The sequence below is a fragment of the Capricornis sumatraensis genome, chromosome 22, assembly GCF_032405125.1.
Source record: "Capricornis sumatraensis isolate serow.1 chromosome 22, serow.2, whole genome shotgun sequence".
In the NCBI taxonomy this organism is placed as follows: Eukaryota; Metazoa; Chordata; class Mammalia; order Artiodactyla; family Bovidae; genus Capricornis; species Capricornis sumatraensis.
In genome coordinates, this window is record NC_091090.1 from 48,018,388 (window position 1) to 48,034,261 (window position 15,874).

General features: G+C 46.4%; 1 protein-coding gene across 1 annotated transcript in view; it reads left to right on the forward strand.

Moving 5' to 3' along the window:
- ADTRP (androgen dependent TFPI regulating protein) overlaps positions 1-15,874 on the forward strand; it is a 76,791-nt gene that overhangs the window by 44,945 nt on the left and 15,972 nt on the right. The window contains exon 4 of the mRNA XM_068960756.1: positions 6,096-6,211. Coding sequence (XP_068816857.1) covers positions 6,096-6,211 — 116 coding nt within the window. The remainder of the gene's footprint in view (positions 1-6,095; positions 6,212-15,874) is intronic.

Here is a 15,874-nt window from a genome sequence, read left to right on the forward strand (position 1 = left end):
CAGCTTTCTTTATGGTCAAATTCTCACATCCATACATGACTACTGGAAAACCATAGCTTTGACTAGACAGACCTTTGCCTAGTGGCAAAGTAATGTCTCTGCTTTTTAATATGTTGTTTAGGTTTCTCATAGTTTTTCTTCCAAGGAGCAAGCGTCTTATAATTTCACGTCTGCAGTCACTGTCTGCAGTGATTTTGGAGCCCAAGAAAATAAAGTCTGTCACTGTCTCCATTGTTTCCCCACCTATTTGCCATGAAGTGATGACATGAAGATGCCATGATCTTAGTTTCCTGAATGTTGAGCTTTAAGCCAGCTTTTTCACTCTCCTCTTTCACCTTCATCAAGAGGCTCTTTAGTTTCTCTTTATAATAAAATGCAACAGAAAAAAAGTTCTTTGAGGCCTAATTACTAGTGGAAAAGCTTAATTTCCCCTAGACAAGGAACTGTATACGTTCTCTCTCTTTTCATTCTGGCTCTGGAATGGAACTGCTAAGTCTGAATCTCGACCACAGCAGTCCAGCAAACCTCTGGCAGGCGCGTTCCTGTTTCACTCTTCTCCTGGGTCTTCATGACCGTTCACATCTTCTCATGTTAATGTGTGTGCTTTTGGTTGGGAGGCATCTCAAAGGTGTGTGGGTCTGATTGAGAGGGAAGAATTGAGAAAAGAGTTAGGTCGATGAGAAGAGGGAGGAGTTCTAGAGAAGGAAACAGAATGAAACACAATAATGAGGAGCTGGGGTTGAGTGGAAGCCTGTGAAGATACTGTGGGAAATGCAAGAGACAGATGAGGTCAGAGGAGTGAACTGTGGACTAAGGCAACAGGGAGCCACAGAAGTAACACGAAACTTGCCTTAAGAGGCTTGGTCTAATTGCAATGTTGAGTATGTACCAAAATAGGAGAAAGTGAGCGAGGTGATACTGGGGAAGATAAAAGGAATAGGTGGGCATGGGAAGCATCTGAGGGGGAAAGTGAATCGAGTTTGGATTGAGAAGGAAAAGAAATGAGTCACTGATTACAGCTGGTGTCTGGGGTGTTATTATTGCTGGAAAGAGTCAGCTTGGAGGAAGGGGTTTGGGTGCTTTGGAGAGGCAGGGACAGAGAGGAGGAGAACAGGAAGAGGCAGGCATATTCCTGACTGCAGGGTCCTAAGAGCCCAGATCTTTCTTTTATCTCATTCTTAACTGGATACACTCTAAATGGGCACTTCGTCACCAGGCTGGACACCATAGAGCCAACTAGCTTCCTATTAATAGAAGAATGCTGCTTTGAAATGTTGGCTAAACTACTTATTAACCCAAAGGACAATAGCGTAGTAAGTAAAAAATCACTTAGAAAGTTCAGAAGATTCAGAAAGTTATCTTTTAACCGTAAAAGATTCAGAAAGTTATCATTTAACCACGTGCTCAAGTCACATACAAGTTCATAAATAACGGCATGCTTTTCTTCCTCAGCCCAATGGAGCATTCATTTCGCTTTCCAGGTCAGTAAGACTATTCACATCGCTCCCAACATTTTATTAGGAATATTTTTAAACATAAAGCACAGCTGAAAGAATTTTATAGAGAACACTTGTAACCTGCCTGTTAGGTCCTACTATTAACAGTTTACTGTATTTGCTTTGTCATAAATCTATGTATCTATCTATCCACCAACTCATCTTATTTTTGGTGCAATTCAGTTCAGTTTAGTCGGTCAGTCGTGTCCAACACTTTGTGACCCCATGAACCGCAGCACACCAGGCCTCCCTGTCCATCACCAACTCCCAGAGTCCACCCAAACCCATGTCCATTGTGTCAGTGATGCCATCCAACCATCTCATCCTCATTGTCCCCAATCAGAGTAAACTGCAAACATTACTACTCTTCTGCAATAAATAAAACTTTTGTTGTTTAACTTCTGTTCTCTGAATTTTTACCCAAAGACCCTGAAGATCAAAGAGAAGCATTTAGCTCTTTCTGTGGGTGGCTTATCTTCCCAGTCCCTCATACCCAAGCATTGATACTTTAATTACAGTGGTGCCTAACCTGTGCCCTTGAGTTCCTAGAAAGTAAAACAGGGAATTTTTACAAATCCAGTTATCTTTCATAAATTCTCGTACTTGAGATGGAAAAGACTCCTGGTGGAAGAGTGGAAAAAAGTCCCTCAGAAAAATAAGTAATATAACCTATGTCTACATACCTAGATTACCATCTATGCAGCAAAACAGCACCTTTAGTAACATAACAGCCACAGAGAATACCGATGGTCTCTGCTTTTGGATGCAAAATATTCCCAGAAAGACCATCACCCCTGTCCCAAACTTTGGGATTTAGAGGCAGAAACTGCAGTGAGAGAAGCCGTTGAGGAGTGAGGTCAAGATTTCTAGCTGGCAAATGGATATGATCAAAGCCAGAGACTGCCTCACTAAGACTGACAAAGCAACCATTCACTGTGTGTGTTTCACCGTCTGTAGTTTTCAAGCTTAAGGAACATGATCTGCCATTGTAATGACAAGCCCGGGTACAACGGTGTTCTATTAAGATTTGTTTTGCCTTCATTTTCATGTCTATTGTTTTATTTATGTTTATGTTTTAATTGATGTTTTGACCATGTGTTTGCCCTGAGGAGATTTTGTGAAGGCTTCCATTTTGAAACACATTTTAAAAATAATATATTTAATATACAGTAAGCCAAAATCTTCTTGCGTATGTATCCAGAAGGAAAATCTTACTGGCGCACTAAAACTTCATTTTAAATGTCTATCCATTAGTATGATAAACAAACCAAAGACGTGATCTTAGAGACTCGAGAGAAAGAACCTCAGTTTGGGGAGAGCCAATAGAAGGATCTAATTCTCAGATCCAAGTGTTGCCGAACAGAGAGGAAGGAGGGAGAAGACTGGAGCAAGTGTGAACTGGGCAGTGTTACACCAGCTCAGGGCTAGGAACAGCACACGGAGGGAAAAGCCTCCCAATGACCAGTCTGAGAAGGTGGAGGCTGGAGTATTTATATTGGTCAACTCAACCTAAGAGCTGGTGTCGTAAGGAAATGAAATCGAGGAAAGAGGCAGAGAACTGACTTTAAAATGTTATTGTCTGATTTTTATAATGTCTCAGCTCTCTGGGTTTCTTTCGCTGAAAACAATTAAGTGCTCTTGGACCCCCAAGAATCTTGGAGATAAGAGTGTGGCTATCCTAGCCTTCCAAAGGAGGGAGATTTGTTGCCTCTGTGCGCAATCTGAGTGATCAAGACTTGTGTCTTTCTCAATAGTCAGGCAAATGCATCCTGTTTTAATTTGAGCCTCAGACACAGGGAAGCTATTTAGAGCAGCTATTTGTCTACAATGAAGTTAGTAAAAATAAGTGCTCATTACTTTCCGTGTTGCCATTCATACAACCTTACAGGAATTCTCCATAGGCTGGCAAATTTTAGTACTTATCTGCAAGGCTACTTTGCAACCATGGAATCTGAAGTGCAATTATTATATGAATACTTAAATCAATCTTTCATGCTTATATTTCTGTCTCCAAGATGTTCAGATGGAAGTGAGTATCACACAAAGAATAGAAGGACAGGTGTAACTTAGTAGAAAAAGATGAAAAAAAAGAACAACACTTGCCTTTTAATCAATGCTCTTGGAATGAGGTATTTAAATAAAAATCGACCGAAGTGATGGCTCAGTTGATGAGGAAAGATAGCTTCCTCCCATCCCCTCTGTTTACGCATACTATTGTTTCAGCCCATGATGTTTTGTTTACTTTGGAAGGAAATATTTTACCCCCTCTGAGATAATTAATTTTTGTCAGCTTCCCTGTTTATAAGGGAAACTGAGAAACTGTTAATTGAAATACAGAATGAGTCACTGTTTTCAGTAATTTTTGGCAGCATTCTAATTTGTGTCAATCCCAGCCTAATTATTAGATTTTTTGGAAGCAGAAAGCATATTCGATTTTTCTCTTACTAAATTTTTCTCTTGTTTTTTCAAAAATATGTACTGCCTGACAAAGGTTATGTAATTTATGTCAACCTGAGGTGAAATACCAGTACCTCTGGAATACCGAGAGGTTTATGGCGTCACACCTGGCTCTTCACAGTAGCTCAATATTTCGAAAGCTCACAGAATACAATCTTCCTCTTTTCCACATTCCTACCCCTCCGCCCTGACCAAACAATGTGATTCTTTTAAAGACCTTTTAGCTGGTATTAAGCCACAGTATATGGCCCATCACTAATGACATCACTGAAGTGAACTTCCCAGAAGCCATCAGGGAGAACTCATTTGGAAATCCAATTGAATGTCACTTGCAAAGGGCAGGCTCCTAGAAGAGGCGACCAGTCATGCATTCCTGAGTTATTTGTTGTAAAAGCATTAATCACTGTGAACTCATTTGCTCCCCATGCAAACACACCACACTGTAGCACAGGAATTCTGTTCCAAGCGATCATTAACGTAGAGAACAGAAGCTGCTGACTGTGGGCAGGGATAATAAACTCCATCAGATCAGTGGCCAGTATAATGGGACTGTTAATGGTTCCTAATAGAAGTCGGACCTTCCTGACGGAGTGAAGGCGGAGCAGAGAGGCAGGCAGCTCTACTGGGCAGACAGCCCCATCTCCGGCCTGCTGGAGGATGAAAGGGGCATCAGTGTCAGTGACAGAGTATTGCTAGGGCTCTGAGGTGGCCATCGCTGGGAGCATGGGCAGCAGCTATGGGTTGAGGAGGGACCTGTGGAGACGCAACCACACTCCAGCCGGTCGCTGGCCGCAGGCAAGGTTGCCGTTGAACATCTGGCGCTGTGGACATCCCAGAACCTTGAACTCACCCCACTCCACACTGGGTCACCATTGACAGGGAGGATGGCAATCACAGGGACAATGGCACAGCCGGGCACGGGAGCATGTGACGCGGCTCTGTGACATTCCGAAGCCCCGGCCACTGCTGTGATTGAGGTGCTGACACGGCTGTGCCGGGGCTCAGCAGTGGGGCTTGGATAGAGCTGTCGGATGGATCTATTGATGCAAGAGGCTCCCAAGAGCTGAGGGAACTGGGGAGCAGGGATGGAAGAGGGATGCTCGCTCTAAACGTAAAAAGTGTAAAATACTAACACTGCGGGATGTTTGCCAATAAGCACAGAGTACCACAGAGGAACTGAATAAACGCATTTAATAGATGAAAGGACGTTGCCAGTAGACTCCAGTCACCTTTTCCAGATGAGTTCCCAGAAACCAGAGTGGAGTGGGACACAGCAGTCTTTATGCCAGAAAACACCACTCATCCTCGATTATGTCGTTTAGTAAAACCTAGTGTTCAAGAGTTTGAAAGATGTGAGAAAACAGATGGTTATAAAGAAGGAGGTGAAGCAGGGAAGGCGCGGGGAGAGGACAGTTTTCAGAGGAGCCTCTCCCCGCCCCCTGCCCAGCACCCGTCACTGTCAGCAGGACCGTCCCACGGAGCCAGGGGCCCCGCGGCGGGCAGAGACGGGCTGATGGCTTCTCGGCCTCTCGCCCACAGAGGCAACGAACACGCGCCGAGTGCTAGACTCCAGGCACCGGGTATAAATGCAGCGGCATTGCGGGAGCGAAACCAGCGAGAGGGAAATTCAGAGACAGTGGCGTGTAAGACTGCGCTGGCTGCGAACAGCGTGGACGAGATGAACCCGGGCGGGTGGCGGGTAGGGGGAGACACGCTCCACAGACTGTCGAGGCATGAACAGGGGTGTGAAAGGGGAGCAGGCACGCTGAGTGCAAAGAGGGACGGAAACAGCCTGGGTCGGTGACAGAGTGTTGCATGTGCGTGCATGCGTGCGTGCGTGCGTGCGTGTGTGTGTGTGTGTGTTAGGATAGCAGAGCAGCAGGCAATACGCAAGGCCAGAAGGGTGGTCGCGTGTTACAAAGAGCCTTGGTAGTCAGACAGAGGAGTCCGGATCAATGTGGCGGGCAGTAGAGACCCACTGTAAGCCCTTGGCGTCTGAGGAGCAGAGCCAAGCCAAGTTCTGGAAAGTTTCATCTGGTGTCTATGTAGGAGGGGAGACTGGAGGGAAAGAGAGAATTGGGGGGGTTGCTGCGGGCAGCTGGGGCGCCCTGACTTGACGAGCTCTCACGCTTCCTTCTGCAGCACACGTTCATCCTGCCCTTCTCGCTAGTCGAGATCATCCTTAGACCACACAGCTACCCGTTGAAAAAGAAAGGACTCACTCTGTTGACTGCTGCTGGGCTCGCCTATGTCAGCAGGTAAGACTGGCAGAGAGAAAAATCAACTTGGACTGGTCATTCCAGACTCTGAGGAATATTCCAGAAGCAGCACACTGTTCTATAAGCATGCCTTTATCTTGGGACAGCAAGGATTTTACCATCTTTTAATTTGCAAGAAAAAATGAATCTTATTGCTTGCTTTTGCTGCCCATGGAAACATCACTTGCCCGAGAATACGCAGGTATGCATGCGTGGACACACACAGCAGGTCACAAGCTCTCCCACCCCCTCCATGAAGAATTCATCAATGTAAAGCTATGCATGTGACCTTCCCTAGAAAAACATTGATCTTTGGTTCCATCTGTAATTAAAATGTCTGAATGGTTGAATGAGCTAGGGCATCTAAACATATTCCATCTGAAAAGTCATTTGACAGATTGAGCAGCCAAGGTTTGGTCCATCCCTCTTGCCTGGATCACCATGGGCTTATTTGCATCAACATCTGGCACTCGAGCACCAAGAGGGCATTTGAGCAACTGCCCAGGGGCTTGCAGAACAGCCTAGCTGGAGGCCTGGGAGATAATTCAAGGAGCTGGCCTAGATTTCATCATTCAGCCACCTGGCGACACTAATTCTCAGAAATTTTGCCCAATGTCTGTAGTCAAGGGAAAGTGCTTGGCCATGCACCCGGTAACTGGAAACCCCCCTTTCCGTTCCACAGCCTTCTCATCCACGGCCAAGCTCTGGCTCTACTGGGAGGGGCGTGCCAAGCAAAATACTTGCAGATTGGATGTAAATCACGGTGTTCCTACTCTAGCCTCGACTCACCTGAGCTTCTCACATCTGCCAATCTAGCTAACTCCCCAACCCCCACTGGGGGAAAGTTTCACCCAGGGCAGTGCACTGGTAGAGACAAAAGCCTGGAAGAGAACACAGTCCACAGGATTGGTCTCCAGCAGCACCTGCTTCCCCAGCCTTTGTCTTAGAGCCGTAAGCTTTGTGCCCAGAACTCAGGTGCTGGTTCCTCGCTAGGCTTCCCTTCCCTTTTGCAAGATATGTCCCTCCCACACTTCTGCAGCCTTCTTTCCCTGAGGACAAAGTCCCTTCAGGTTTCTCCTGTCCCTAAGAAATCACTCGCTCAATAAATCCACCCCAGCTCTCCACTGACCTATACTGTTCACTAGCCCAGGCCTCTGCCTTTTAACAAAGGACGTTTTGAGAGGATAAAGCATAAATTGGGGACCTGCTGGTAGCTGAGGTCTGGAGCACGGTGTCGAGGAGGATTCTGGGGCCCTAAAAGACTTGTGCTATCACCTAGCAATATCTGCCAATAGCATGTGACTGGAGAGTGGTGTTGGAAAAGACTCTTGAGAGTCCCTTGGACTGCAAGGAGATCCAACCAGTCCATTCTAAGGGAGATCAGTCCTGGGTGTTCATTGGAAGGACTGATGCTAAAGCTGAAACTCCAATACTTTGGCCACCTCATGCGAAGAGTTGACTCATTGGAAAAGACTCTGATGCTGGGAAGGATTGGGGGCAGAAGGAGAAGGGGACAACAGAGGATGAGATGGCTGGATGGCATCACTGACTCAATGCACATGAGTTTGGGTAAACTCCGGGAGTTGGTGATGGACAGGGAGGCCTGGCGTGCTGCGATTCATGGAGTCGCAAAGAGTCGGACACAACTGAGGGACTGAACTGAACTGAACTGGAGAGCGGTGGGACATGTACTGTGTATTTTCTAAGTCTGGCTTAACCAAAGAAATAAATCCCTAACTACCGAATATCTAGGACCTGGGGTGGGGTAAGCATATGTATAAAAGATTCATTTTTTTCTCTTGTGTGTGTTGAGAAGAAGCAGGATGGTAGCTGGTTGATTATGCACATGAATTTCCATACTGGTTTTTTTTTTTTGGTGGACTTTCAGCTGATTTTATTCTTTCTTGCCAAGGGTAACTTTGAGACTTTGTATATAAGATAGGATTTTTGGTCTATTAATTTTTTTCTGCCTAAGGACTTGGGAGTTGACCATCAATCCTCATATCTACCCTTACTCTTTCTCCTCAGAAACCCAGGAGGTCAAAGAGCACCTGAGGCCACTGGTATTTGGAGAAAACTGTGATCCCCATAAAGATGAAACACAGTGGTCAGGAGGGTTTGGCTCTTAGCTGCCCAGGCATGTACCCTGACATGCAGGGAATGTGGGTGTTGGAGAAAGGAGGTGTAACAAGAAGGCACTTATTCCTCACTGCCACGCATTGAGCAAAGGTATGAGGATGCAGAGGTGTACAAAATACCAGGCTGCCTTCAAGAACTGCCTGAGGCAGAGGAAGGAAAAGAGACGATGGTCAGACAGGGTGATGAGACTCTCAGGGACAAGCACAGGGTTCTGGGGGATGTCGAGGACTGGCTTCTCAATGGAGGCGGTGTCTAAGCTGAGACTCGAAGAATAAGTGGAAGTTAAGTCAACAGCGATGTGGAAAAGAGCGTCAGGCAGAGGGAAGGGCATGTCTGAAAGGCTGGAGGAGCTGAGGGCGTGGCTGAACTGGAAGACAGGAAGGAATTAGATCAAGAATCCACATCAGTGGGTTCAGACTTCTAAACGGAAGGGGTTTTCTCTGTGAAAGTTTTCGCAGACAGGTGAAATGACGTGGCTTGTGGAAGAAAGATGACTAGAAAGATGATTCTGGTTGAAAAGTGTGGAAATTAAAGAGGAACAAGACAGGGAAGCCGGTCTGTGGCATTTGCAGTAACTCAGGAGAGTTGATGTTGGCTTACAGGTGGCGATAGCAATCAATCTCCAAACAGAAGCAGAGAGGGTGGGTGGTGGAAGGCTCAGCGGATTAAATGACATGGCCAAGGTCACATGGCAAGGGAAAATCAAAGCTGAGACTTAAATCAAGGACTTTCAAATCCAGTTCTCTTTTCAGTGTATTCAGATGGCCAAGAATTTGTTCACTCCCTGTTTGGGGCTTCCCTGGCGGTTCAGATGGTAAAGAATTTGCCTGCAATATGGGACACCCAGGTTCGATCCCTGAGTCTGGAAGATCCCCTGGAGAAGGGAATGGCAACTCACTCCAGTATTCTTGCCTGGAGAATCCCATGGCAGAGAAGCCTGGACTAACACTGTGTAAAACATACGCTACTAATTGCTAGAGGGTGAGAACGCAAACAATCTTACCATCATCTCTAGAGTCTAAAAGCTTGCATGAAGTCATTCTTGGGTCTGTGCTCAAACTGTACGTTACCGTGAAATAATGGAGCAAATGAATGGAAGGGACGGAGCCCTATCACCAGCAGGAATGTAGGCTGGTGGACCCTGACAGGGAGTTGAAGTGATTTGGGATTTGGGTTTTCTTGTCATTAATGAGGGGCTTCCCAGGTGGCTCACTGGTAAGTAAGCTGCCTGCCAATGCAAGAGATAGGAGTTCGACCCCTGGGTCGGGAAGATCCCCTGGAGAAGGAAATAGCAACCTGCTCCAGTATTCTTGCCAGGGAAAACCCACAGACAGAGGAGCCTGGTGGGCTACAGTCCACAAGGTCATGAAAGAGTCGGACACAATTTAGTGATGAAACAACAATAACAAATCGTTAAGGAAGTACAAAATCAGCACTCTGGACAGTAGGCCTCATTTTTGCTGGAATGGACCAAAGGCACCTGTACGCCAGCTTTCTATGCTGCCCTCCTGTTTGACAGCTCCCCACTCTGGCTGTTCCCTCACCAGGCGAGCTCAGATTCATTGCTGCCAGCTGCCTCCACCCTTACATAACACTCTGGGGGGCACATGGGCCTTCTCAGCCACAGATGGCCATCAACAAGTCCCACAGACTGTGGATATCCATGGAGATATTTTAGGGTCATCTGTCAGGCGTGTCTGTTTGGATGCTCAAATAGGGAAACCGCATAGCAGGAATGAGGTAAAGAATATGATCCCGAGCCAGAGAGAGCGTGGGAAACCAACATGAGTCAAAAAAATGGCAACAACCCTGACCCAGGGAAGCATTTCTCTGCTGAAACCACATTACAATGACTTAAAAATAGTCCCCAAGACCATGGGGACGGCCTCCTATGTGGCACTTGCTTTTTTGTTATTTTTCAGATTGCAAAATTGGAGGGTTGGCCCCGAAGAGGGAAAATAAAGCTTCGCAAAGTAGTAATAACTGTAAATCTTTCATTTCCTTTGGAAAGCATTAGTCACCTATAAATATGGTGGCCCACTCACTCCTCCCTTCTCTCTCGCCCCGGAACACCTCACCTAACTCTCTCTGAGGCTGTGCTGAAGAGCAGAAAAACAGAAATGTTCCTCCTGCTGGCTTTTATTCACTCTTTTATTGAACAAATATTTCCCCTAACACAGGACTGGTCCTGCTGGGAAAAGCAAAGTTACATAAGGCCAAGCCCCAGCCTGGAGGGGGTTTGTACTTAATAAGTGGAGATGAGCCATGCATACAAATTATAAGAACACAAGATAGGAAGTGATAAAATGTCATAACAAGTACAAGGAGCCAACAGGAACACAAGGAGGAAGCGGTTACGTCTGGCTGGGCCATGTGGGAAGGACTTCATCAAAGGTGTCGTTGAATCTGGGCCCTCAAGGACTGGCTGGGTTGGAGCAGCAAAAAAAAAAAAAAAAAGAGAGAGAGAGAGAGAGAGAGAAACTGAACAACACAACCCAATTGCAAAGCCAAGAGGACACAGATCATGTGAAAGCAATGGTTTCACTTTAGCCGGACCTACTAGTGAAAGAAACTAACAGGAAATGACCCTGAAACTGCCCGCTCACCGTCTTGCAGATGGCAGGCTGGAGGGGGTTGGACACGCTATAGACTATGTGAGATGTGCCTGTTGCTGCTGTTTGTTTGCCGTGCCGTTAGCAGTGAGAATTGTAACTTGGCCAGAGAGTCATGCTTTAAGAAAACTATCTTGACAACAGTACCTATAATGGATTGAAGCAGCAAGACGTAGAAAGCAAGAATCAAGCAATGTCCAAATAAAAAGTCATCCAGAAGACTCTGAGGTCATCTAGTTCAGCCGCAATGGTTTATTCGTCATCCACGGATATTTCACAATTTCAGTGTCACCCCACGTCTGGATGCTTGGAACATCCTTCTGCAAGGGGCCTAGTCCTCCAAGACCTCCATCTCCAAGGGATCTTAATAACTCAGTGAGTGTTCACACATGGCCCTGTGTACACTGTCCTGAGCATTCCTCTCCCTCATGGACTGCAAAGTCACAGTACCCAGCCTCCGGGATCCAACACCCCCACTGGGACCTGCCTTAAGGTCAGCTTACCGCCCTGCTGCTGTCCCGGCCCACACTGCCCCTGCCCATCAGTCTCCGCTGTTGGCAGAAGTAGGATGCTGCTGCTGCTACTGCAGCAGCCCCAGCTGCCTGCAGCACACCAGCACCTTGCTCTTGATAGACCAGAAATCCGCTGGTGCAGTAGGTGTCTCTGCCAGCATGTCCGGTATTCCATGCCAGGTGCAAGTGTCACACAGATAGGCAGCTATAACCTAGCCTGGGGAGAGAGATCTGGAAAGTCACTGCTCAACTGCAGTTCTTATGGGGAAAGAAATGATTTTTTTCTTCTGTTCTGTGCTCACTCGGGTGTAATAACCCTCTAAGTTTCTGCACCCATTTACACATGCATAGTTACACACATAGACATCTTACCCAGAGAAGACGTTAGAAACTGCCAGAAGGGCGAACTGAGCTGAGTTCCAGGACCAGCCTCCTTGTTATACACGCACCAACAATCCTCTCCTACCCCCTCTGGTGCACTGTGTAAATTCCCTCCCAGAGCCCCTGTGACCCTTTCCTGAGATGTGACCTTAGGCCAAGACCATCTAGATGGCACCATTGTTTTACAGCCTACAAAGTTGGGGTCAGAATCCTAGCCTCATTTTCCACAGAAGAACTCCTTAGCCCTTATGTAAATTCATATAGGAAAATAAATATGAAGATGCCACACAGCTTCCCCTGTTATCAGGATCTGGGGTCCAGGCCAGCCTATATGCAAATTGAAGAGAAATGGAAATGGAGGGCTAGGCGTGGAAATGAGTGTCTACACTTTTCATTCTTCCTGTGCAAATCTCAACTCCTGCTCTCGCAAAATGCCTGTTACAAAAGTAAGAGATAAGAAGAGGTTGAAAAGGGATATAGCTGTACAATTAGAAATGAGGGACATACCTGAGATATATTGTTGGTGGAACAGAATGGGGTTTTATGGATTGATTGGTGTGTAGTAGGCTAATGAAAAGGAAAAATCAAGGAGAATTCTCAGGATTTTCAGCTGGTGAACTGAGAAGATGGTGATTCCATTAAAAGATATGGAAAAGTTAGAAAATAAATAGTTTTGGGGTATAATGTTAAGAAGCCTATTTAAAAGCCCATATCTAGGTCCCATTCCAGAAGATTCTGGTTTAATTGGTTCAGGATATGTCCTGGGCATCAGAATTTTTAGAATCCCCAAGGCAACTCTGAACTCAGCCTGGTGGCTCAGACGGTAAAGAATCTGCCTGCAATGCAGAAGACCCAGGTTCAATCACTGTGTCAGGAAGAGCCCCTGGAGAAGGGAATGGCTACCCACTCTAGTTTTCTTGCCTGGAGAATTCCATGGACAGAGGAGACTGGTGGACTACATTCAGTCCATGGGGTCACAAAGAGTCATGGCTGAGTGATTAACGCCCTAAAGACAACTCTAAATCTTCAGTCAAAGATGAGCCACTTGTCTAGAGGAACTTGCAATTGGAAATGCAGACCTGGAGGTCTCCAAGGAGGTGGGACTGTGGAGATGCAGGAAGTGGAGCCCCCGTGGGGGGATGAGGTTTCTTAAGAGGCGACAGAGGGAAGAGGAAAGAAGTAGGCAGCAAAGGCTGAGGAAACGCCCTCCTCTAAGGGGCCGAAGGGGCCGCAGGGGCCGCAAAGTAGCCAAGAATGACAAGATGGTAGAAAACCAGGAAGATGCAAGAACCCCATGCCCCTGAGGGAGGAGGAATCTTTGAGGCAGAAGGGAGCCTTCCAGCAAGGGTGGACAACAGTTTTAAATGCTATGAAGAGGCTGCCACCCCCAACAACTCTCATTAATGCTGGTATTTTAAACATCCATCCAGGTAAACTGTTTATCTAACACTCTAGCTTCACAGTTTCTTTTCACTCCTTAAAAAAAAAATTATTATTTATTTATTTATGCTTTTTGCTTCCCACCTAAGATTTATTTGAAAGTAAATCATGCAGGAAATTTATTTTTAGGGCACTAGTAGAACTTCACAACTTTATATTAAAAAAATATATTTAACTCTCGTAGTTATTAAAGCTAGGAAAGTGAAAGTGTTAGTAGCTCAGTCGTCTCCGACTCTTTGTGACCCCATGGACTGTAGCCTGCCAGGCTCCTCTGTCCATGGAATTCTCTAGGCAAGAATACTGGAGTGGGTTGCCATTTCATTCTCCAGAGGATATTCCCGACCCAGGGATCAAACCTGGGTCTCCTGCATAGCAGACGGATTCTTTACCGACTGAACCACCCGGGAAGCTATCATCCTTCATATTTCGTTAGGAACAGAAACCCTGGACAGATAGGTGAAGTCAGTACCTATCTGTCAGGAGTTTCGAAGTCAGTACCAGCTCCACCTCCATGCGAAGGAGTCACCAGGTAACAAGTTCTCAGGGGTATTTTCAGTGCAGGAAGTCTTCTGCTAACTTGTCGAATTTATTCGCAAAATGTGAATGCAGACTGTGCTTGCTTTCTGGCATCAGATGTAACTGTGACCCTCTCACAGGGTTATTCATGAAGTCTACGAAAACATGGAACCAGAGGATCCTATCATTCTGTTTATTCTGCTGGTCTCGAAAGATATGACATGAGAATTAAAACGTTGAGAATTATGGGCCTGCAGCCGACCAAACCCTTAGTTATCTACTAACCTCTAACCCAACAGACTTCCACTATTGATAAGATACAGAAAATACAAATTTCATGATCATCATTTGATGCTACAAGATTTAGGATGAGGAGATTATAAAAGATTAATGTTTGGCTACCACTTTATGCCCTCCTAGCCTGACTCACATAGATTCACACGGCAGACAGCTCCATATACAGTATTCATTGCCGAACTGAGGGTCAGAAGCATTGGCCTCTTCAAAGTATTAATAAAATGAGCAGCCAATTAACTGCTATTTGAAAGGCTCCTGTTTACACTTCTGCGGTGTTCCTGATGTGTCAGCGGCCAAGGCCGGCCTGTAGAAGCCGCAGTGCACAGCAGTTAAAAGGAAACACTGGTGCTCATAGCGCCACCTCAACAGTCATTTATTTAAAAATAAGGAACTTGGGAAACAGATAACACATATCAGATAAAATCCCCATCCTCATAGAGCTCCCAGAAGCCCTGAAGGAAGGCAGACGAATATGAGACCAAGGTAAATTCACGGTCGGGGGAGCGCATGGCATGGCAGCCTAATCGGATGGGGGTGGTGGGAACTGTGGGAAGAATGGGCAGGAAACTTTTTCTGGAGAAATGAGCTTTTAAGCTGAAATTCAAACGTGAGGGAGATCCAGCTAGGGACAGAGTGAGAAGTGTGTCCTAGGAACGGTGAAGGTCAGAGTTGTTCCAGAGACGATAGCAGGGTGCAGAAGCTGGAGAGCTTGGTCTGCTCAAGAAACGGAAATGGGTCCGTAACGGTCGGGCTGCAGATCTGAGGACAGGTGGGTGGACGGGCAGGTCAGGGCCAAGTAGGCTGGGGGAGGAGCGTGAGCATTTTCCTAAATCAATGTGGATCCCCTAGGAGGAGGGGGAGTGATGGGAACAGGTATTTCTCTTTTAGAGACATTATTGAGTTGCTGCAGTATGGAAAGTGGACGGAATGAAGGATCCTGGATTGAAATCATGAAATGAGTGCCCTGCAGAAATACCTAAATAGGATTCCATGGGATCAGATTGGTAGCTAGGGAGGACCTGGGGCTTCCCTCATAGCTCGGTCGGTAAAGAATCTGCCTGCAGTGCAGGAGACCTGGGTTCGATTGCTGGGCCGGCCCCGGAGAAGGAAATGGCAATCCACCGAAGTATTTTTGCGTGGAAAATCCCACGGACAGAGGAGCCTGGCGGGCTACAGCCCATGGAGTCGCAAGAGTCGGACACGACTGAGCAACTAAACCGCCACCACCACCACCAACAGGGAGGACCTAACACTGAGGGGGAGGACCAGGACCATTCAGCTGCACACAGGCTAAGTGCCTTTCCCTCCCTCCCCAATGCCTCCCATCTTCCGCCCTCTCCTTCCGTCTCTCCCTCCCTCTCTCTCTTCCCTTTTTACATATATTCTGGCAAGCCATAAAGAGGTAATAGCACCTGAGCATGGCTATCTCTGCACTCAAGCCTCTCTGCGGACCGCCCTGCATTAAATTGACTACCATCTCCCCTGACACTCTATTTGTATTTACATTACTTTCCCCGCCGTCAGTTATCACACTTAAAACTTTCTCTGCACCTTCTCTGGGAAAGCACAGACTTCATTAACTTGCCTCAGGAACTTTCCTTTACAAACCTTACTCTGGAGGAAACAAAAAGTAAATAAACAGAAACTTTCCAGGCTTCTAGGGGAATGTCCTTATTTGTAGACTATCTTATATAAATGTGCGTGGAAACTAGGAAGCCCTAAATTCAACTCTAGGAAGTAAACAAAGCAAACGAAATGATGCAACC